The sequence below is a fragment of the Mustela erminea genome, chromosome 17 (genome assembly GCF_009829155.1).
Source record: "Mustela erminea isolate mMusErm1 chromosome 17, mMusErm1.Pri, whole genome shotgun sequence".
Classification (NCBI taxonomy): domain Eukaryota; kingdom Metazoa; phylum Chordata; class Mammalia; order Carnivora; family Mustelidae; genus Mustela; species Mustela erminea.
Genome location: NC_045630.1, coordinates 22374644 through 22400079, shown reverse-complemented (window position 1 = coordinate 22400079; position 25436 = coordinate 22374644). Strand labels below are relative to the sequence as shown.

General features: G+C 37.5%; 1 protein-coding gene across 4 annotated transcripts in view; it reads right to left on the bottom strand.

Moving 5' to 3' along the window:
• Positions 1-25436, bottom strand: part of PLA2G4A (phospholipase A2 group IVA) — a 166742-nt gene that overhangs the window by 23093 nt on the left and 118213 nt on the right. For all 4 annotated transcript variants that reach the window (XM_032317888.1, XM_032317890.1, XM_032317891.1 and 1 more), the window contains 4 exons: positions 19534-19671; positions 19355-19447; positions 15290-15361; positions 7691-7933 (listed from right to left, as the gene is read on the bottom strand). In XM_032317888.1, the coding sequence (XP_032173779.1) occupies positions 7691-7933; positions 15290-15361; positions 19355-19447; positions 19534-19671 (546 nt within the window). The remainder of the gene's footprint in view (positions 1-7690; positions 7934-15289; positions 15362-19354; positions 19448-19533; positions 19672-25436) is intronic.

Below are 25436 nucleotides of genomic sequence, written 5' to 3'. Positions count from 1 at the left end.
CTGTAAATGAATCATTGTCTTTAACTCAGAGTTTCCACTTTTAGGATAAAGATCAAATAAGGGTGCTATGAGGATGAAGTGGGATAATGCATAGATAGTACCTACTCAGGCCCTGGCATTAAATCTAAGCTGTGATCATGATTCCTTTAACACTGTTACTTCACTTTACCTAGATCTTCACTGGCTTAAAAACATTCCCTCAGACATGATCTTGTTTTAAGTCATAACACACATGTGAGCTAGATGATATCTATTAATGAAGGATGAAATAAATTCATCTCTATGGTGACAGAACAGAGGAGTGGCAAAGTCTGAATGGATCCCTCACTGCATCTCCCAAGGTAACAGGAGTCCAAGGAAATAATCTAGTCAACACATTCAGCAGACATGTATTTTCTGCTACGATGTGGGCTCTATTCTAGATGCTGAACAAGATGCAAACTCCACTCTGACAGAACACATGACTAATAAATCAGTGAACAAATAGCCAGTTCAGACAGTATTAAATACATTGCAGAAAATGACAGAGGGTCATATACAAGGAGTAACTTCAGTTGGATAATCAGTAGAGACCTCTTTGAGAAGAAGACCTTGAGCTGAGACCATAAGATTAGTAAGAACCAGCCAACCAAAGATATAGGGGGATATTTTTTTCTAAGAAGGGGAAAGAGTCAAAGCAAAGGCCCTGAGGAAGAATCAGACTTGGTATGTCTGAGGAACAGCAAGAAGCCCAGTGTGGCTACAGTATTGGAGGAGAGTAGAATAAGGTGACAATGGGATCTGGAAGAAATCAGGGTCTAGAATTCATTTGTTTTAATAGAAAATGGCAGCATGCTTCTCTTCATGTCTATGTGTGGAGCTCCTCATTCACTTCCCAGGAAAAAGAGATGTGACCAGAATTGAACTGATTGAGCTGAATGAAATGACATGCAACTCTCACACATGTTCCATTAAGAAGAAGGCTGGAAAGTTCAAGAACAGAGTGAAGATGTTCATATTAGACATGTGTTACAATCTCTGAGAAAGCTAGGCATTTCCATTTGTTAAGCCTTTTCACAGAGGCACTAGTAAAAATTAGAGGACTGAACTGTGTTTATAAAATTCCCTATACAAGGTAGTTAACACCTATTATCCAGGAAAATGGTCAGCACTAGGTGGGAATCCACTGTGTGTTAGTTTCATCCATAAATTTCTAAATAAGAAATTTAGAAATCTTATTTAGATTTCTAAATCTAAATAACTCAGAGTTTAGTGTTATAGTTCTTAGGTTCAAGTTTCTGTGACGGATAGAAATTTAGACTCTTGGCTGGTAGCAAGAGTCTGACTATAATTCTCTCATAGTGAATTTTATTATGTTTAAGAGCAAGGGATCCCAAAGAAAGGCAAATCTTTAAATTCTTCCTGTACCATTAAACCCACAATCCTTCTCATCATTAAAATATGAAACACACCAATGGAATAATTAGGCTTGATGTTTATTAGGTGTGAATTGAAACAGTTCTAAATTCAATCTAGGTTTAGTTACTTAGGAAAATGTTATTACCCTTTAAGTTTTACAGTTAACAGGGAAGCATGTGTTTTTTTTTCTCTTTGGTTTATTAAAATTTCTCACCCCTGGAATACTGAATAACAAGTGAATATTATAAACATATACCAGTGTGTTTAAGAATAAAGAGGAAAAAAGTTTACAGCTGAGGTGATTCGTACTACCCAGAGCTGGTAAATGAGAAAAGGTATGAATGAATGGTCTTAAAAAAACAAATATGCTAAAAAAAAAAAAAAGTATGGGGGAGTGGTTTATACAAGAATAAGGTCATACATTTGAATGTATGGCTGAATGGAAAGGCCAGGTTAAAAAAAAAAAATCTTGCTATATCTGAGGTGAATGTGTAGGCCAACAAGGAGAGAAAAGAGAAATTATTCGGTAAATAAATATCTCCAGGTTAATTCTCCTTTCTAATTAAGTATGTGTGGATTGTAATGAGAAAGTACTTTGCTACCAGCTGAGAGTCTAAATTTCTATCCATCACAGAAACCTGAACCTAAGAACTATAACACTGAAAAAATATATATATTCTCAAACATGATTTTAGTATTTACTCCTCTGAAATGTTTATTGTTTAAAAATTACATATGGCGGTGCCTTTCAAATAAATAAATAAAATCTTTTAAAAATTACATATGTAAAAAATTTTAAAAATACAAGATTACATATGTAAACTTTTTAAAGGTGAGCAATTGTGGGTCTTTGTCTTTTATTAATTTTAAATATTTGACTAAGAAGATGGATATTAATTACTTGGGTACTTTTATTTCTCCTAAAAGTAGCTTATTTATTTTGAGTGTCTCTCATGTATTAGAAATTTCATAGATGAGATTTAGTATCCTTCTAAGACTCTTACAAAAGAGGTATGATTAGTGTTGTTTGAAGGATAAGGAAGCTAAGACCAAGAGGTCCAGTTTTGCACAGTGAAAGTAAGGATTCCAAGCCAGGCCCAGGTCTAAACTGTCTGGACCATGTGTCATGCGGTTATTTCAGTAACTGCTGGGGCCATAGAACTGAAAAGGCTTAAAATGGCTAAATTAAGAAGCAGCGATTACAGTGTAGAGAAGCTAAACACATGCAGCTCTCAATCATTAAAACCACATTAATATGGGTCTTTAATCACAAATAAACACAAACGTATTAAAAACACATTAGTGACAATATTTTCTTTTTACAATGCAGTGATTTTCCCTAATATAATAAACTATAATGACAGTTCACAAATATTTTTCTTTGGCTTCCAACAGTAAGTGCTTTTTTTGAATTTTAGCTAAAAGATTTGCCAAAATAGACCATTTCTCTCATATTCTGTTTGTTATGCTCCTTCTCATCATGAAACTGGTCGGCACCTTTTCTCCTCTTTTATATCCAAGATAATATCTAAGAGACAAATCATGATGTCGCCAATTCCCAGCTCTGGCTGGTAGCTAAACACCATGGTTCCACCCTTCTAAATAAACTGACAGGAAGTAGTGTTTCTTCACTGTGTTGCAAACAACAGTTTTGCAAGATATTAACAGATGTTCTGTACACAAAATAAGAGCATCATGAATAGGTTTGATCAATAGCTTAAAGTAATACCCAGTGATATTGTGTGTTTCCTAGTCTCACTACGCTTTGGGCTAACTCCTCGTTCTAACGTAGATGCTACTTTAAAAAAAAAATGCTGTTTTAATCTTCACAAGAAGTCTCTAAGATAGGTTATTTCTATTATTTCTATTTTGTAAGGAAACTTGGAGTAAATAGCGAGGACTGTTGCAACCTCTCTGTCCAACGGTTCCAGGTTCCATCAGGACCAGGGGTGTTGGTTTTTAGTTTGGCTCTACTTTTCTATCATTGTTAACTCAGGTTTATGCTAAGTAACTGCTCAAGACTGTCCTGCTAATAAATGTCCCAGCCAGGATTCAAAAGTATGCCAGGCTGCTTTTCAAGTACTATCTTGAGGCACCGTGGGCAGGGCTGCTTGAATTCATCAGAGTATCCCACTGCATTGTGAAGAAGGGGATGGAGTTAGTTCTTCCAAATTTATTTGAACTTGACCCTGATTTCTTGTATGACGTCTACTAGAATGTCCGAGAGGGTCTGATAAATCCCACTATGGGAATATCCTCCCACAGTTTAAAGCATACAGGGTTTCTAAACCTGTAAACGAATTAATCAGGTTCTTTGTTAGGGATGGAAACATGCTGTGTTTTCTAATAATTATGTACCATTTCCTTAAAAGCAGTTCGCCTATGGATATTTGCAATGGTCATTTAAAAATATATATATATATTTATTTATTTGAAAGAAAGAGAGAGAGAGAGCACAAGCAGAGGGAGCAGGAGAGGGAGAACAGACTGCCTGCTCAGCAGGGAGTCCGATGTGGGGCTCAACCTGGGACCCTGGGATCACGACAGCCAGAGGCAGAGGCTTAACTGACTGAGCCACCCAGGCGCTCCTGCAATGGTCATTTTATAAATACCTCACATAGATTCAATTTACAATGTACAAAAACATTTGGATGCTTGTGTATTGAACTCTGGCCCAAATTAACACATGCCTGGATTTTTTATTCCAGATGGTATGTTTCACAGCAAGTAACATAAACACAAAAGTAAACAGGAAAGAAGCCACATAAATAATGCACAGCTTCTCCGAAATTAAGTTCTGAAAGGTATACAACAATTCGGAAGTAAACAAATGAGAGGAATTCCCTCATCTTATTATTTCTCTTATTTTCAAAAGATTGTCTACAAGGTGAAGTAATAGACACAACAATGGCACCACTTTTTTCTCATCTTAGGTGGAGAGATTGTTTTAATTCTAAGGTCCTGAAATTTTAATCTGTACAAGCAAAATCATCATAGGGTAAACTAAAATGTAAGATTTTTCTAATATAATATCTGGATAAGATAAAAATCTCTATTTCTTTATTGTGTGGTGGGAGTACAAAAATGAGCGAAATGACCTTAATGTTCTAATTGAACTACGGTATTTTTAACTATATAATAAACAGAGTTTTTAAAAACGATTATTTATTTATTTGAGAAAGAGAGAGAGAGAGTATGAATGGGGGGAGCTCGCAGGAGGAGAGGCAGAGAAGCAGACTCCCCATTGATCGCAGAACCTGATGCAGGGCTCAACCCCACAGCCTTGAGATCACAACCTGGCTCAATTGCCTGAGTCACCCAGGTGCCCCTGTATAATAAACAGAAGTTTTAATGAAGACTTTATGAACCAAGATGATTACATATTATGATAAATTTTTTAATGTTTAGCTCCACACACAGGGTTAGTCTAAAACTTAGAAATGATCAGGAAATAGACAGAGTCTACTCCATGAGGACCTGCCTAAGAGAGCACTAATCAATTTAGTAAATCCAGTCTAAGATACAGTCATTTCAAACAATGTTAGTCAGTAAATTCTAAATTTGAACGAACTCATGATTGACCTGACTAGACTCTTGATTAGCATCTATATGCATACAGATTTTTTCCCAATCAAATATATACAGAGTGAGTGAAACAGAATTTCTATGAGATACAACATTAAGAAATTAAATTTTATTTTATTTTTAATTGAAAATAATTTTAGGTTAACACATTCCAAAATAGGTCAACGAAAGAATAAATATTCTTTCAATGTAATATCATATTCCGAGATAAAATTTTCTACTTCCTCCTTTTACTTATGAGAACTGTCCATGAGGCTTCTTTCAAAGGGTACCCAATAAAGAAAGGAGTCAGACCAGGTGACATGGATCTATATTCTCCAAACATCATGGAGAGGAGAAGTGAGGAACGTGTCTTCACTGATCCACAGTTCCATCAGAATCGGGGTTGCTGGGTGTCAGTTTTATTCTACGTTTCCATTATTCTTAACTAAAATATATAAATCCTTCCAAGAATCAAAACTTCAAGAAAAGGTCAAGAGCTGATTTCAATTTTTATGAGGGCTAGGATTACATGTGTACTGTGGACGACTGGATCCTTCATACCAAATGCAGGGCAAGTCCTCTACAAACACTCCGTGAATGTACGAACAGACAAAAGAAGGAAGATGAAAATGAAGTACACTTTGAAAATAGGTGGAAATAATGAAAAGACATTCCTTAAGGTTGCCAAATTAATCCACTACAAATACAAGATGCTATTAAATTGGAATTTCAGACACATAACAAATAATGGTTTAGTACAAGTAGGTCCCAAAAGTTGCAAGGGCCACAGTTACACTACATACACACACACATATATATGGTTTGGAATTCAAATTTAAGTAGGCCTGCTGTATTGGATCCAGCAACCCGAACACCTCTCAGTCTGCATAAAATATTGCAAAACCACCAGGGAGTTGTTAAAATGCGGAGTGCAGGAGCAAAGGGGTACAAACCACAGGAGCTATTCTGGGTAATTCTATCAAAGTCCTAACATAAAACAGATGTAATATAGCACACAGAAAGGAAACTTCCATTTGACATCAGCAAAACAATGACTAACAAACATGGGGCTGTGGGGAAGGGAGCCTAGCAGAAAGGAAAAGCTTCTGAGCAACACTGAGGTCTGTGACCCCATTCTAGCTCAGCGGAGAACTGTAGGCAATGAGAATGACTTTCTTTGATCTCTCTTTTCTTTAGAGTAAAATGACTATAAAGATTCTTGCTAGTTCTAAGTGACCTCTGAGATGATTATTTTAATGGCCATCATCATTCATCCATAAAGCCTGAGTTTCTAAGGAAGACACATTTAATGGGTATCATAATGGCAGTAAGCATAATCATGAGCCTTAAGACAAATGAGGTCAATGATGAATGGGCAAGGGTGGTGTTGTTTTTTTTTTTAATTTTGGATGAATTTTAAAATGGATATTGACTCTATCATGAATAGACTTCTATCACTGTTAATACGAAAGGGTGTAGATTGCAGGTATATAATCATACCAATACCTTACATCCTAGACTTTGATGTCATAAACGCCATGCAAAGTATAGTGAGTTTCTATTCCTCTTGTTTAAACAACATGGGAAACCTTTGCTTTTTGCAATGTCCCTTAAGCACAAGCAACGAATGGAAACAGCACTACCAGAAACACCACCAAACCTAAAGCCACATCCTAATTTCCACAAATATTTTATAGGCATGATGCTTAACCAAAGAGCAGAAGAAAGGGTTTTGGAAAAATCCCACTTAACATTTTCAAAGCATCCTGTTGACGCCCTTAAGCAGAAATGACAGAGAAACAACAACTAGGCAGTTAACAGAAAAATGCTGGTTTGATGAAGTAGGAAGATTTTAGATGACAGGATCATTATAAGAAAGATTATTATGTATTGATTAGTCACAAAGGCAAATCAAACTTTTAATCCGAAACATGCATGGAACTTGAAGAATAAAGGGAATATTCCTTGGAATCTGACAAAGTAACAAACACGACAGTGAGGTTCTTACCATCTGGCCTTAAGGAAGTTACCTAACATTTCTGAGAACCAGAGGGACAAGTCCAGGAGCTTCATGGACAGAGACTGGTGAAGTAAAACTCCACTTGAAACCCTGCGTAGCAGGCATTCTCCAGCTGTGGCACACAGCTGGGCTAAGGACCACATGAACCAGAATCCCATACGTGCCAGTTCTGCTGAGACCTGCCCTTTGCCAAGGAAAAACACCCACAGGAGATTCAAAAGAGGAAATGAGACAGAGGCTATATTTCTGCCATTTCCACTGCCAAGCATGGTTGTGGGGGCGTCTGTGGGGGTGATTCTGAAGTGTTTTTGGAATCATTCCTGGAAGCTCAGCCTGGAGCTTGCTCTTCCAAGCCTTGGAACAACTTTGTAAACACCTAATTCTCTACTTTAAACCCCTCTCAGTTAAACAAGGGAGACGGCTTCCTGTTTTGTGAGTGAACCTTGTCCAATACAGAGAGGATCTAAGGTCCCTCCTCAGTGTGTCAGTGAAAATTTTCTATGCTGACATAACCATGCCATTTCCTGTCCAATGAATGTTTTTCTTCCAAAATAGAACAGTACTTTGGAGTAATTTTGAATTAAACAGATGTTGCTGTAAGCGAAAATAAATGGAGAGATACTGACAATAATCAAAAGGCTTCTCCCTAGAAAGGAATAAAGAGCTCCTCAATTAACTTCCATGGATTATGTTTTGCGTGCTTACCTGCTACAGCTGTATCCAATTCATCTTCATCCAAGGATTCCTGTGTCATGAAATCTTTTAGAGGAGACATTGGATAGGATGTATTGAGATTCAAGCCCAACATGAAGTTGTGCACTTTCCCAGCACGTCCTTCTCTGGTGTTGAATAAAGTTGAATCACTCACCAAAGCCATTATCATACGATGGACCCAACTTGCTTGATTATCATTGTGGTACTCCCTTTTAGCATCTTCATTTTCAGTGCCTAAGGAAAAAGAGCCAGAACATTATACAGATTCCCAAGTCCATTTAAAAACAAAAAACAAAAATCATAAAACAAAAAACTTTGAATAAATACCCAGTAGTATAATTGTGGGTCATAGGGTAGTTCTATTTTTAACTTTTTGAGGAACCTCGATACTGTTTTCCAGAGTGGCTACACCAGTTTGCATTCCCACCAATAGTGCAGGAGGGTCCCCTTTCTCCACATCCTCACCAACACCTGTCGTTTCCTGACTGGTTAATTTTAGCCATTCTGACCAGTGTGATGTATCTCATCATGTTTTGATTTGTATTTCCCTGATGCCGAGTGATGTTGAGAACTTTTTTCATGTGTCTGTTAGCCATTTGAAGGGCACAGGCACCCGAATGTTTAGAGTATCAATGTCTACAATAGCCAAACTATGGAAAAAGATCAGATGTCTATCGACAGATAAATGGATAAAGAAGATATGGTACACATATGTATAGAATGAAATGTTACTCAGCCATCAGAAAGAATGAAATCTTACCATTTGTAATGGCATCGTTGAAACATGGTTGAAACAGTGCATTATGCTAAGTGAAATAAGTCAGAGAAAGACAAATACCATATGATTTCACTCACGTGGAATTTTAGAAACAGAAAGATGAACATAGGGGAAGGGAAGGAAAAATAAGACAAAATCAGAGAGGGAAACAAACCATAAGAGACTCTTAACTATAGCAAACAAACTGAGGGTTGCTGGAGGGGTGGTGGGTGGGGGTATGGGGTAACTGGGTGATGGACATTAAGGACGGCACTGTAGGGACCTATTTTACTATCCCTGCTCCCCTTCCCCCAGGGGACTTAAAAACAAATCCCAGAAACCAGCTCCAGGTGTGGAGGCCAAGAAAAACAAGGCTGTACCCACCTCGAGTCTAGCCCTGACATAAGTACAGCCATCATGGCAAGGCAAAAGTTGGCACTTTGCACTGTAAGAGTGGGTTAGCATAAGAATAAGGCCGGGAAGTCATTTTACTGAGCGTCCCTAACCAGCCCACATGGCACACGTAACTTGAGATAAGAGAAAGTAGCTAAAATCTAAGAAACAACTTAATCATATACCACCAGGGCAGTTAGGCGAATGGCGTCACAGGGGCCAGATGTTCAAGAAAAACAAATAGTTAACTTGCAGAGATCACAATCCTGCAAGACAGGAGTCTCCCTTGGTTTGCAAATGTCCTGGTGATTTACAACAAAAAGGATACCTCTTCAATGGTCCAATTTCCAGAGACAAATGGCTCAGTTCCTCAAGGCCTAAGGTCGCCCTCCCCACCATAAAACTGAAGGAGGCTGAGGCAGAAGGTAATGTAAATAAAGTTAAATTTCTTCTAAACCTAAATCTCATTTAACCACTAGGATGGCTCCAGGGTGATGGTGGGGTGGCAAGAGGTTAAACAAAGTTAAACTGTCAAAATGGGGCTTAAGATATGAAGAAGTGCCTTGAAAATGCTATATAAACCCTTGGCTTTGAGTGCTCAGGGTCCTTGTTGAAACCCGCTGCGCCGGGCAGATACTTGGACCCCAGCTAGCTGGAAATAAACTTCACTGTGTGACTTGCATTATCGAGAATGTCCTCTGTCTAACTGAGGGGTGGTTGACTCCGTACCCTAACAGGCACGTGACGTAATGAGCACTGAGTGTTACTGGCAACAGATGAATCACTAAATTCTATCCCTGAAATTAATAATATACTGTATGTTAACTAAATTGAATTTAAATAAACATTAAAAAAAATATTTGGCAACTGAATGTTAAGATTAATAGTGAAGCTCTATGGCTTTTGATTCAACAAACATTTATTTGTCTAAATTAGTACAGCAAATATTTCAGTTAATCATTGTTGTTCTTAAGATGTTCTTAATTTACTCTTTACCTATAGTCAGTCTATAGGTTGTGTTCTTGATGTGTTACTTGGTCTATTCTTACATTTCCAGGCAAACTTCTACTTTTCCCTTTCTGTCCTCTAGTCCTTTCCTTCCTTTTCTCTGGCTATACACACACACACACACACACACACACACAGAAAAATTCCGTGTAGCTAATCCTCTCCTCTCCATTACTCAGTTTCCTCCCCTATCCTGTTTAGTAAACATGCAGAAATCACGCAAACGGAGACAACTGAAGGATTCAACACACGTATCTGCTGCTCAGTAAACACTCTGTGAACAATCATTTATTTCATCCTTGCTTATAAAGTCAGGAATTTAAAACCATGTAATTTAAACACATGCTTTCAACATGTCTTAAAATTCAGCAATCTTCCAGAAGAGGCAGTTTTAAATGGCTTTTCCCTTAAAACCTGTGCCCATATCACCACTGCTGGGAAGCTGCCCTGTGTCGTTGTTTAGAACACTGGTTTCAGAGTCAGATAGTCTGGATTTCAATCCTCTCTGCACCGCCTACCAGTTTCGATAACTCTTCTCCGCCTTCATTTCCTCATCAGGACACCTCGCCGTACTGGTGCGAGGATGAACTGAGACAGTCCACTCATGTACCTCTCTCAGGAAAATGCCTGGCCTGTCACCGATTCGTTAGAAACATGGGCTAGTAGTAGAGATACTGGTGGCACCGGCAGCAGCGGCCTCATTCGCATCAGTATTACTCATTCATAATCCAAGCTGAGGAACGCTGGGTGGTGGAGGATAATTTCACCTGCCAGCATCCCTCTATTCAGATTTCTGGGAACTCTGTATAAATAGACACGCATATATAAAACTGCATCTGTGTGTATTTGAGAAAAAAGAAAGTCTATGTTCAAATTTCATAATTTCTAATCCGTGTTAACTAGACATACATAAAATCGTAAGACATACCGACTTTTTTTAATCTAAAAAAAATCCAAAGATTGGCTTAACTGAGCTGAGTGAATGAACAGACAGACCTCTCAGTAGCCGATTCAGAGGACTACGTACTCACAAAAAAATATATATGTATTTTTCGGGGTGCCTGGGTGGCTCAGTGGGTTAAGCCGCTGCCTTTGGCTCAGGTCATGATCTCAGAGTCCTGGGATCGAGTCCCGCATCGGGCTCTCTGCTCAGCGGAGAGCCTGCTTCCCTCTCTCTCTCTCTGCCTGCCTCTCCATCTACTTGTGATTTCTCTCTGTCAAATAAATAAATAAAATCTTAAAAAAAAAAAAAATATATATATATATGTATTTTTCTACTCCCACACTTCTCTAAAGCAAAATATGACAAAGAAAATCTTTCACAAGAACAAATTGGGCTTTAAAGTGAATGATTCAGGGGTGCCTGGGTGGCTCAGTCGGTTACGCGACTGACTCTTGGTTCAGCTCAGGTTGCCATCTCAGGGTCATGACATCGAGACCTGCATCAGGTTTCGTGCTTAACTCAGTCTGCTTGGGACTCTTTCTCCCTCTCCCTCTGAGCACACATGCGCATGCACCCTCCCTCTCTCTCTCTCAGATAAATAAATCTTTTTAAAAAAATATAGTGAGTGACTTATATTTTCTGGTTACATAGGATACAAAGAAGATACCAATTATTTTCCAAGTATTTGGAGCTTCCTCCTCCTCCTCCTCCTTCCTCTCCTCTTCTTCCCTTTTCCTTCTTCTTCACCATCATAAGTATCATCATCATCATTGTTATTATTATTAAATAAGCCTCACTTCTCTACCAGAAGAAGATCTACTTTCCTTATGAGATATTTGGAAATGGCATCATTTGTGGGACAAACCCAGCATTCAACAGATAAATGATCTCACTGCTTTTTAGTTATAGTACCAAGTTAACTATTCTTTGCATAGCCTTTTACTTAAAGCTCTTTGTATGCATTTGAAATTTGATAATAATAACAATCCTGTGAGAGCCGGTAAAATGATGCCAGTATAGATTTAAAGAAACTAAAGTTTAAAATTCTTAAAGACCTTGCTCAAAATCATATGATGAAAAATGAAGATGTCTCAAGAGAAGGAGGAGACAAGCCACAGACTGGGAGAAAATATTTGCAAAAGATACATCTGATAAAGGACTGTCATCCAAAATACACAAAGAACCCTCAGAATTCAACAATAAGAAAACAAACATCCCGACTAAAAAATGGCCAAAGAACTTAACAGACATCCCACCAAAGAGGACACATAAATGGCAAGTAAGCATATGAAAAGATGCTCCATGTCATATGTCACCAGGGAAATACAAATTAGAACATCAATGAGATAACACCACACCCCTATTAGAAACACCAAAATCCTAAATACTGACATCACAGAATGCTGGTGAGGATGTGAAGCAACAGGAACACTCACGCATGCTCATGGGAATGCCAAACACGACAGACACTTTATCCAGCATTCATGTTTCTTGGTTTTTACCCAAAGGAGATGAAAACACATCCACATAAAAATCTGAACATGGATGTTTATAGCAGCTTTATAATTGCCAAAACTTGGAAGCAAATAAGATGTTCTTCAATAGGTGAATGGATAAATAAGCCGGTCCATTCAGACCACGGAATGTTATTTGGTGATTTAAAAAAAGGAGCCATGAAAAGTCATGGAGGAAACTTGAATGCATATTCCTAAGTGAAAAAGAAGCTGATCTGAAGAGGCTATATACTGTATGATTCTAACAATCTGAGTTCTGGAAAAGGCAAAACTGTGGAGAGAGTAAAAAGATCAATTGTTGCCTGACATTAGGTGGGGAGGTAGAGGAATAAATAAACAGACCACAGGGAGGCTTTGGGCAGTGAAACTGCTCTTATGAAGCTATAATGCTAGATACATGTCATTCCACATTTGTGAAAACCTAAAGAATGTATGATAGCAAGAGTAAACCCTAAAGTTTGGACTTTGGGTGACAAGGATGTGTCAATGTAGTTTCATAGATTGTAATAAATGTACCACTCTGATATAGGATGTTGACAGTGGGGGAGGCTCTCCATGTATAGGTATAAGAAATATATGGGAACTCTGTTCTTTTGCTCAATTTTGTTGTGAATCTAAAACTACTCTAAAGAAGTTGAAAATAGAGCTATCCTACAACCCAGCAATTGCACTACTGGGTATTTTCCCCAAAGATAACAAATGTAGTGATCCAAAAGGGGCACGTGTACCACAATGTTTATAGCAGCAATACCCACAATAGTCAAACTCTGTTAAGAACCGAGATGTCCATCAACAGATGAATGGATCAAGTAGATGTGGTGTGTACAAACACACACACAGTAGAATACTATGCAGCCTTCAAAAAACCCGAAATCTTGCCATTTGCAACGATATGGATGGAACTAGAGGGTATTATGCTAAGTGATATAATTCAGCAGTCAGAGAAAGACAATTATCATATGATCTCACTGATATGAGGAATTTGAAAAACAAGACAGAGGATCATAGGGGAAGGAAGGGAAAAATGAAACAAGACAAAACCAGAAAGGCAGACAAACCATAAGAGACTGCTAATCTCAGGAAACAAACTGAGGGTCGCTGGAGTGGAGGTGGGTGGGAGGGAGGGGTGGCTGGGTGACAGACACTGGGGAGAGTATGTGCTATAGTAAGTGCTATGAATTGTGTAAGACTGATGATTCACAGACCTGTACCCCGAAACAAATAATACATTATATGTTAATTTAAAAAAGGAAAAAAATGAATACTAAGAACTAATGAAACCCTAAGAACATCCTGAATCTAATTCTCTAATCTAGGCTGGTACTAAAACCAAAGTAGGCATGTTCAAAGGGCTTTTGAATTTCTCAGCCTTAAGATAAGCAGGGGTGTGGGGCGCCTGGGTGGCTCAGTGGGTTAAGCCGCTGCCTTCGGCTCGGGTCATGATCTCAGGGTCCTGGGATCGAGTCCCGCATCGGGCTCTCTGCTCAGCGGGGAGCCTGCTTCCTCCTCTCTCTCTCTGCCTGCCTCTCTGCCTACTTGTGATCTCTGTCAAATAAATAAATAAAATCTTTAAAAAAAAAAAAAAAGATAAGCAGGGGTGATCAAATGTACTGACGATCTACAGCAATTTTCTTAATAATTAACAAGCCATTATTACACCTACCTGACAGTCTCTCTATCAATACACATTAATTCTAGAAATGTTAGGCATACACTGTTTATCTCATTTGTATCACCAGTATCCTTCATTAAAAGGAAATTCAAAATTAAAAAAAAAAAAAAAGGCCTAAACAACTAAAAAAAATTAAAGTTAAATGTATGAAGGAGCCAGAATGAGGACAGAGTTCTTTCCAGGGCAGGGTTCCTTCAAGATTCCTGCCTAATAAATGGAATTAGGCCAATCATGGGCTACGTGAAGTAGCAGGCAGTGGGCAAACAGGGACTGATGGGGAGACTGGGAGCAGGGGCCAAACCTTGTGCCTGGCTGAAAGTTTTGTCTGCCTAGGACAGGGTTAATTTTTAAGAATTTTTTTTTTTTTTTTTTAACAAGAAACTACAGGCTAGCCAAGCTGTGGGCTTGTGTAGCTGTTTCCCAAAGAAGGTGCCTTTACTCTAGTTTATACAAACTCATTTTCATTTTAATGTTTGGTTCAGCAAGGATAAAACAGGCTCTTCCAATATCCACACTGTGGTGGGGGGAAATAATGAATTTGGAGCAAGAAAACCTTTAACATCTTCTAAAATCTAGATGCTTACATTCACAGGGTCATAGGATGTTTACCCAGTTGTTATATAACATAAAATCACTCCATTTTACCATATAACATTTGCAACAAATATTCCTGAACCTCACCTTATCCCTGACCCGACTTCACTGGTCCTGATCCACACCAAGCTGAAAACTGCCTTGTCAAAATGTGAAAGAACTCACTTACACTTACAAATAATGTCTACAATAAAAACTTCTTAATCTTTATTAAAAAAAAATTTCTTGGTAATTTCATCCCACTTCATTGTTGCCGACCTCTTCCTAAGAGATGGATTGCTGACAACGGGATAAGGCTCAGGGACGGACTGAGAATAATTTTTTACATGACACTGTATCAATAATAAAATTTTTACAGGTGAAATTTTAATTTTTAAAGCCGTGGGAGAATGTTCCCATATCACAATTTTCAAGCCAAGAAGCCTAGTGTTCTCTTCGGACTTAGAATTCGGTATTTCTACCATTCCAGTTTATTCTTCATTTGTTTCATGGATAGTATTTTGAGGTATTAAAAAAAGAGCATACAGGATATTTATGTTGGCATATTTTATTATACACACAGTATCAATTCTCTCTGTGAACCAAAAATGACAATTCTCTATCACTCAGGGGCTTAAGCAGAGACTATCATTAGCATCGTGAGGGACAGAGTCAGACACAACATGGAGTTCCTTTCCTGATGGACCTCTGCCAGAGAAGATTCTCTTACCTTTGGGTTCTTGTGATTCATCATCACTATCTGAGCTGTCATTACTCACAATATGCTCTGCTGTAATATTTTCTGTGGGGAAAAAACCAAAACAGTTGAAGGATCTCAGGTGTCAAGACTTAAAAATTTACTGCACAAAAGTAATCTCAGGAAAACCACCAAAGTGAAATCTACCAAGTTGACTTGTGTAATTTAGATCACTTTAGTACTTAAATTTATTAGTTTTACTAGTATTTTCAAATTTCTCACTGGACAAGAAAACCTCTAGGATGGGAAAAATTAGTTTAAAACTACTCACTCATGACTTAAAGGAAAGAACATTTATCTGTTTGTCTTAATGCTGACAGAAAGAAGAATTTGGTTATAGGAAGCTCTTTGTTGTACCAAAGGTGTATTTTTCTTCAATTAAATATGTTTAAGTGGTGTTTATGATGGGAAATGCAGGATAAAAGCAAAATACACAGAGGGTCCACAGAACAATTCCTTCAAAATGAACAAAAGCTACTAATATAAGGTATCTTTTGATTTTCAATAATACTGAAAATTGTTCATTGAAATGTGTCTTTTGGTGTCAAGAATTTACGCTTCCTCAGAACATATTAAGAAGGCAGTTATAGGGGCACCTGGGTGGGTCAGTGGGTTAAGCCTCTACCCTCAGCTTAGGCCCTGATCTCAGGGTCCTGGGATCAAGTCCCGCATCATATGCCCTGTTCAGCAGGGAGCCTGCTTCCCTCTCTCTCTGTACCTTCCTCTCTGCCTACTTGTGATCTCTATCAAATAAATAAAATTTTTTAAAAATGAAGGCAGTTATAAAAACTAAAATAGAAACCATAAATCCTTCACACATAAAGACAGGAGTAAAATCCAGATAATAACCAGTTTTTTTTTCAAGTAAAAATTACCTAAACTATGGAGTACACAGACTATTCTTATCATCAGCATTTATAGAAAAATCAAACTTTCTTTGGACATTTACATGAAACCACTTTCTGTATAGTGACTTTTTTCTTCTATCAGTCAGTAGAATTTTTTTATTTTAAAAAATATGACTCAATGTATAATTTTCACTGACAGAATCATTTTAAGGTTTTAAACTCAGAGAAATGAACTCTAAATTTTATAATTTTCAGTGACAGAATCATTTGGGGACTTCAAAAACTTGGAGAAATCTGTGTGTAACATTTAGTTTCCCCATATTATTCTGTATATGTTTACTATACCTACATAAATGTCATATACATGAATGACAAGGTATATAATGGAAGGGTTTTAAAAGATTGAGGTAGTAGGCTGACTTCAATTTTTAGATTTAACTTTACTGGCATGATTACACATATGGAATTCAATAAAAGATAATGTCATTTCATTTTGTGATTATTACACAAAGTAGTTTTGTTGTATAGAAGAGGGATGGTGTTAAGAAATGATCCGCTCTAGGTATCCTATACATTAGGCATGTCTCTGGTCCTTTATGTAATCGAGCAGAACAAAATTTTCTTCCCATATGCATTTTTTTCTTTGGTCTTATTTGATACTCTCATTTAAGAAAATGGTTCACAAAAAAATAAAAAAAGATTTCACTTCTCTTTTGTAAAGATATTTTTAAGAGATGAGTATCTAAATATCTGAGTATATCTATTTTCCATCACTATAGTAAAACATATAGCTCCGTCTGTCCAAAAGCACAGAATGCACACATTCCAAACTCCTTGAGCGTGTAAAGAATTTCATTCAGAGCTGTCAGATTATGGTCCAATTTATCATGATGTCTTTCTTCAGAAGGGAGGAAGCAAAAACAGAAACCACCTGTGAACACCCCTTTAAGAGGTAGACTTTGGGCAACTGTTGGACAAAAGCGTCACCAGGAGTCTTTGGATTCCCCTCAGTCACCTCTCTGGTCTCATTTCTGGAAACCCTTACTTAATCTGAGGTAACACGCATCCTGCTGACCGGTGGATCTCAAGTACACAATATTCCCTCTCAGTCTGACACACAGGCTGCCAAACCACTGGCCCCAAAGGAAACTTCTCCCAACAAAGAACATTCTGAAGACTATTTAGTATAAACACTCTCCTTTTCCTTGGCCTCCAGCCATTGTCTCACCTACCTCAGATCTGTTATTTCAGTCCTATTCTCTTCCTGCCATAGGAGGAAAAAAAATAACAAGCCCAAGGTTTATCTGGATTATTCAACCTAGAGGGAGCACAGAGAAGCGAGCCTCATGTGGTCCATCTGTCCCTTCTCTCTTTGCTTCTGAAATCTTCACAAGATTTCTCGAAGAGTCAGTTATTTCCATAAAATGAGAGTCATAAACAGGCTATTTATCCATTTCGGGTATAATGTTCATTAAAAAAAGTCAAGTCAGGGACGCCTGGGTGGCTCAGTTGGTTAAGTGTCTACCTTCTGCTCAAGTCATGATCCCAGGGTCCTGGGATCAAGTCCTACATCCGGCTCCTCACTGTGCAGGAAGCCTGCTTCTCTCTCTGCCTGATGCTCTCCCTGCTTGTGCTCACTCGCTCTTTCTCTTTCTCTCACAAATAAATAAATAAAATCTTAAAAAAAAAAAAAAAAGTCAAGTCAGAGCATTTTAGCAATAGACTCTTGGCCTCTTAGAGAAAATGGGGCTCTGTCATTAAGGCTGGAGCAGGCTCAAAAGTTCCAGCTACGTTGGCCTCTTGTTAAGTGAGTGCTTCTCAGAGGACAGGAGCAAGTTCAAGTGCACAGTGCTTTCCTTATTGTTTTTATTTTTATTTTAAAATCGTTGGCTCTAGTGCAATCGTAAGATCACGTCTCACTTCTCCATTACTTATGAAGAACGACCCCAAAATACAAGTGATACCACTGAAGAAAGTATTAAAAATGGTGGAAAATTTCTGTGGAGTTACTATCAATATCAAACAGCTAAAATCAATTTTGCAGGAGGAATGATAACACTCCTTCGAAGCCGATCTGTAGTGTATTTATCAATGTTACAATTGTGGGGTTTTTGTTTTGTTTTTTGGGGGTTTGTTTTGTTTCGTGTTTTTTTGCATATAAAGCTTAATTAAATCAACTGTCACTGCCTGGAAAAACTAAGGGCAGCTTGCCAAAACAAAAAACAAAAAACAAGAAACAAATCCTACATTAAGTGTTTTAGATGCAAGTATTTTTCAAATGAATTGATTGTTGAAAAAGTCCTTCATGTTATTCTGTGAACTCTATCCTCACATACTTGATACTTCACAGACAGAGAAGAGGTAGGAGGTAGTGTGCTGAGAATACACAGGACCCTCCACCATAGCCCTCTGCTGGGCTGGCCCCATCCTTCAGATTTAGCATGCACGGCTCCTTCCCGTAGTAACTGCCATAAGGAAACAGCTGGCAAGGTACTTGGGAGACATTGAATGTATGTTTCATTCTGTTTGCTTTGAGTCAAATTTACTCATTGATGAAAAGCGATCTTCCTGTCATTAATCTTTTAATGAATGGAAAACCTCTGGTCCTCAGTTGGGTCTGTCTACTTTTTCAAGTTTTGTAAATATTACTTTTTAATTTGTGATGGAAGGGCCAATGAGTTAAATTTAAAGAAAAGCATTAGTGTTAATTTACTGGATGTAATGTGAAATATTTTTTCCTCCTTTTTGGTATGACTCGGCTATAGGAAGCTAACAGAATTCTAGTGAGTTAGTATTTAAGAGGTAAATGAGTTGCAAGTATGAACTTAGGCATCACACTGTGTTCAACTGCTGACGAATCTAATCTTTTAAAAGAGACCCCTGTTTGAAAAAAGGAGTATTCTCTAATGCAAGTAGTACATTTAGATACATGATGACAAAGAGGAATGAAGATGCTCCAGTTAAAAATTATTCTTAGGAATCAACAGTTCTTACAAATTTCAAAACCTCAGTGTCAGAATAATACTTAAGTAATATACAGATGATTCTTAGGAAAATACTTGATTTAACCAAGTTACTGGTAACTTTAGAACAATGACAATCTTAATGGTGATTTAATTTTCTATACATTCATGTTAAAATTTATCAGTTTAGCACAATATGGTCAAACAAAAACATGTTTTAATAATACCTAATTCTTCCTCCATTGTGGAACCTTTATTTTGTGAGCCAGAAACTCCCAAGACTCTGTTGAACAATATAGAAAAGGCACTGCCCCAGACACCTAAAACAAAGCAAAAATGGAGAACAACTTAGAATGCACCAAGATTTAAAACAGTCACGCAAACAAACAGTATTTTGATCACTTACCCATTAGGAAGTGCAAGGGGTTTTCTTCATATTTCTTCACAACTGTCCCCATAAAAAATTTGCTTCCAAATAAGTCAGGAGCCATAAAAGTACCGTATTTAGCCATACCAATCTCATACGGGCTAAATTCAACCCAATCTGAAAGCATTTTAAAAATATATAATCCATTAATAGGAAAATACTACAGAAATGTGCACAGTTGAAGATCGCTTCTAACAATGCTTTATTTTCAATTATTTAAAATATTTTAAAAATTAATCAAATGCCTATTATGTATAATGCTCAAACTGAGTATCTTTTGCATTTAAAAGCTCAGACATCTTTTTGGAACCCACTTTACGAAGTCCATCTTAACTGTAAAGAATGTAAAACAGAAAACTGTTAGCTCAGATGTCAAATCTACAAAGTAGATAGAAGAAACTAAACTCTGATAATGCAAGCAGACTATGAAATGGAAGAAAGTATTTTCTAACATTTGCCTTTTATTCTTCTTTCTTTAATTTTGCTTATTAATCATTCTTCTGACTCAAGATTATAATGCAAAGTTTTTAATGCTGAATGTCTTAAGAAACACATTAATAGGGTCAAGAAAGCATACTTTCTAATAAAGGCTATGGAGCCCTGGGTTCAAATCCATTTTGCTGCTTACCAATTATGCAGGCTTTGGTAGATCACTGGTGTTCTTTGTGTTTAGGTCCCTATAGAATGTGAGTAATATAGAGGATTGTAAAATTGTTGTGAAAATCTGATGGGTATAGAAATGTAAAGAACTTAGACGAGGGCATAGCACATTTTAATCACTCTATAAATGGTAGCCACTATTAGATTCCATGTATATCCTTGACTATTACTATGTTTAATTATGTATCAAAAATGAATTCCTTGTTTCTGATTCCTACTTCCCACGCTTGCTACTCTCAGCACCCCCTTCCTGTTAAACAGGGCTACTTTTCAGATATTCATACCAAAATTTATACTTGATCCTTGACAGCTCTTTTCCCTTTACGTCTTACATATAAAACCTCAAGCTCCGGAGGCTCATTACCAGATATGGTTACACATAGGCCTGCTTGTCCATTTGTCCACCATGGACCACCATCCATTTGTACCCTACTGGTAGAAGCTGCCATACCTTCTCCCTGGATCTCCACAGTAGTCTTCCAGAACAGCTCTCCTCTATTCTCCTGCTATCTTTTTGATACTTGTGGCAAGAACAAATTTTTAAAAATAGAAATCACAGCACACTAATGCCAGGTGAAAACTTTCCAATGGCTCCCCATTATACTGAACATAAAAATGGAGTCAACAAGTCTTTGCAACAGTCTTGCCACTGCTCCCTGACCTCATGTCCTAACCAGTCTCCCATTATGTTGGTCTTGCTCCTTCCACTCTAGCCACACAAATCTTCTTAATTTTCCTCAAAGAGAAAGCTCCATGACACCTCAATGCCTTTATGCTTCCTATTACCTTGTGCAATTACAAGGCTTGCTCCTTCTCAACCTTTAGTTCAAGGTCCAATTTCGCTGGCCACCCTCTGTGAAGTCCCACAACCATCTACCCTTGCCTAACCCAAAACCCTCTGCACTCCTTTATTCCCCTCTTCTAAAATCATGACATGCCTACCCAAACAATCCAAAATCCAAGTAACTCAAAAATCCACAAATTGTTCTGCTATTCATTTGGTGGTAAAATCTGACTGAATTCATTCAGCAGAGAAAAAGTCTTGATATGAGGCTAAATTTTTATTTATCTCACTAAATATGAATACTGACACACTCTATTACAGAAATCACTCTATTTGATAATGAAATCTAGGGCAGTATTATGTAATAAATGATGTATTTTTTTTAACTTTAAAATCTAAAATATTCTGAACCCCAAAACATCTATCCCCAAAGTTTTAGAAAAGGGATTGTGGATGTGTATTTATTTTTTACTCAGTGGCAGATTGTAACATTCTACCTTTCTTCAAGGAAGTTATGAAATCACACTTGAGATGAGAACACATTATAATTCATTGGAAATCAAAGCCGAATGGCACATATACCTTTCACCAGAAAGTGGTGTGCTTTATAAAGATTTACATGGAGTTAGTGAGATATGACTAGCCATGACTCAGAGGTTGCTAGGAAAATTCTGTTCTCTCTACAAGTAATTTCCCATCTCCAAATTTTATCCCCTTGAGTATTGAAACACAATGATTTCTCGAGTAATGTCTTCTTTATTAATGCTGTGTGTGCGCAGACAGTAACTACAGACATTCTCAAGGTAAGCTTGCTCTCAAGGTAAGGTAAGTCCTTACTGAAGGACTCACTAGAGTAGTATGTAACTATTATTCTTTTTGCTGTTGACTCACACATTTCAAACTTGAACCTCTCTCTTGTACCTCCAGGTACTCATTTCCAACTTCCTCCTGAGCATTTACACTTAGACACACTGTCATCACATCCCACTGTGCTTACCTGGAAAGGAACTCATCATCCTTCCTCCCAGTCTACCTTACCTGCTTTCGTAAACCACATTATCATAGCCCCCAAAAGAAAGTTTTTTAAACTGAAACCCCTCTTTTACTCACAAACAATCAAACCCATTCATTACCACTTCTCACGGGTAACCTCTGGGCTTTTCACAACCATCTTCATCTCTTCTTTTCGGGATCTCCCTGGCTCCAGAACATTATTACGAGAACACCATGGTAGCACTGCTTCCTGTTTCTTTCCTTGCTAATCTACCCACATGAATCACGAAAATACATTTTTTTCCCAAACACACTAAACAATTTAATTGCCCTGCCCCCAAACACCAAATATTTCCCATTATCATAACTGAACAAAAATATTTCTGTCTGGAATTCAAATCTTTCTGTAACTTGGCACTAGTAGTTTTCCCAAATGTACCACCCACCTTCACCAACTCATACTAAGGCTAGTTTCTTTTTACTGCTCTACAAAACCTACTTTCGCTCCCCTTCTGAGCACTTTCTCATGCTATTTCGCACAAAGAGGACTATTCATCTCCCTTGATAGACCTTTCCATGTTCAACTGAAAACTGAGTTCCTTCACCCACATGAAGTCTTTCTTAGGACTGCATTAAATCTCTATGATATCTTACTAGTAGGTCAGTTCTACACACTTTAAGAGATCATAATGTTCTATGTGTATGGCTCATTTATTTTCCATGTTTTATTTTTGTCTTGTTAATGGGACTGTAACTTTCCCAAAGAATAATAAATACTATGTATTTACTCTTATAGTATCTGTCAAAGAATTTAACATGATGTTGAGCTTATAAATTGTGCTCAATAAACACAATTTATTGACCAATGGAAATGTAAAAATGAAAGCACTGTAGTAAAGTGAAGGAGTCAAAAAATATTTAACAGGGCGCCTGGGTGGCTCAGTGGGTTAAGCCGCTGCCTTCGGCTCAGGTCATGATCTCAGGGTCCTGGGATCGAGTCCCGCATCGGGTTCTCTGCTCCGCGGGGAGCCTGCTTCCTCCTTTCTCTCTCTCTGCCTGCCTCTCTGCCTACTTGTGATCTCTCTGTGTCAAATGAATAAAATAAAATCTTTAAAAAAATATTTAACAGTTTTAAACAAACTAATGTTTATTTGTTTAAGATCTTCAAAGAGGAAAATGTTTAAAACTATTCTACAGGGAAGAAAACATTCTCTGATATTGTGGAAATAAAGTTGATAAAAACTTCTGTAAGTTAAGATAATCTGGTTCTTTGACTTTTAAAAATATTATTCAGATAATATTTCAACTTTTTTCCCCCAAATATCCATTTTTAATCCAAGCAAACTTTAAAGTAATATAGACATCTCTCTTCGCCCCCCCCAATAACCCAAGCTACTTGAAGTTTCATAACATAACACCTTTGAATCTCTTATCTGAGTACAAGATCTACATAACTCATGCTTGATGGCTTTGTCCAACTCTGTTGGAAGAAACAGCTTTGAACCTCCTTATCGTAAAAGTTTAAAGATTTTATTTATTTGACAGAGGGAGAGGCAGGGAGAGAAGGAGCACAAGCAGGGGGAGTAAGAGAGGGAGAAGCAGGGCTTGATCCCAGGACCCTGGGATCATGACTTGAGCCGAAGGCAGACGTGTAACAACTGAGCTACCCAGGCACCCCCTTATTTTAAAAGTTTAGCAATGAAGGTTAGTTAAGTATCTCCCATCTCTGTAATAATATCACAGTGAGGCAGATGGCCCAAATCAGATACTTCAAGCTCAAAAGGTACATAAAACAACCTTTCCCACTCTAGTTGAATCCAAAACAGTCCTTTGTTCTTTAATGATCGTGGTTAGATTTTCCAATGAGAATGGCTACTGCCTCAAGTTCAGAATTTTAAAAAGGTGACTATGAAAATGACATAACAATCGTAACACTATTTTATGTCTCTTCTTGATGTTCCATCTTCTGCCTACCTCAGGTGATTGTCTTAATAGCTCTGTAAGATAAACCTGATGTTTATTAATATCCTTTTTTTTTTAAATAAGGAGGAAAACAAGAATCAGAAAGATTAAATGACCCACCTAAGGTATTTCAGCTTAGAAATAAGGCAGGGCTTACAAATCAGTCTAGTGCTTATTTGGCCACATCATAATGCTTTTGGGGTAAAATGGCTTATTTGGCTATGCACAGACTTGACTAGCATTCTAGTAGGATTTATCAACCTATTTGCAAACATTCCAAGACCTCACAAAACACCAGTGATAGGAAAGCAAAAACCAAACCAAACCAATTTCATCATGGCGCTTAAACTTTTCTTATATGAATGAATTTCAGTTCTCCCTATAAACTTCATTACAATCAAGATCTTGCTCCTTATTTATTGCTGGGCATGCTACAGTTACCCCAGACACCTAATGCATGCTCGACCCCCATGCAATAATTAAATATACCTTTCATATATAAAATCTGCTTATAGCTAAGATCCAGACCTCTGATTTCTTATACAGCTTTCATAGAGCACTAAATTTTTACGATTTACTTAAACTTAAGTTGGGTCTGACACCGTTTATGTACTATGCATACTTTATATCATTTTTTAAAAATATAAACATGTTGATAGGCTCATCCTTATTTAAGAGATGTAGAAGCCAACTAAAAAATATCATGTATCTTGGTCAAGAAACAATACAGAGTACCTTCTTTCTTGAGCCTTCACTTCTTTAATAATTATTGTAAATCTTTCAGATTATAAGTCCTGATAGAATGGGGGCAATATACTGTGGTGGGGGAGGGGAGTTCATGCTTAGCACCTGGCTTACTACGGTCTACACAGTCAGTAACCAGAGAAGCCAGTATTTTCATAAAACAAAGGATTTTCGAGAATAAATCTCAGCTCTGCTATTTACTTTCTGTGTGGCAATGTGCAAATAATTTAATCTTTCTGAGGTTTTGTTCTTTTTTGTCTATTGAACAGAGCTAAAAATACCTCACTTCCTGAGCTGTAGCAAAAGTTAAATAAAATAATCAATATGTTAAGTGATTTCTGAACCATCAGCATGATGGTTTTTAGTCAATATAACTGGTAAATAGTTGAATAGATGCATTCCAGCTGCACTGCTTTTTATAAATAATTTTCAAGGAGAGCTTGGTTGGCTCAGTTGCTAAGTGCCTGCCTTCAGCTCAAGTCATGACTCCAGAGTCCTGGGATCGAGTTCACTATCAGGCTCCCTGCTCAGCAGGAAGCCTGGTTCTCCCTCTCCCCTGGCTTGTGTTCCCACTCTCGCTGTCTTTCTCTCTGTCAAATAAATAAATAAAATCTTAAAAAATAATAATAATAATTTGCAAAGTTCTTCTTGCGTAAGAGTGGTCAGTTGAAAAAAGTAAGGCTTTGTAAAATTGGAAAAGGATTCGGGATGTAAATCTGTTAATTACATGCCATGCACA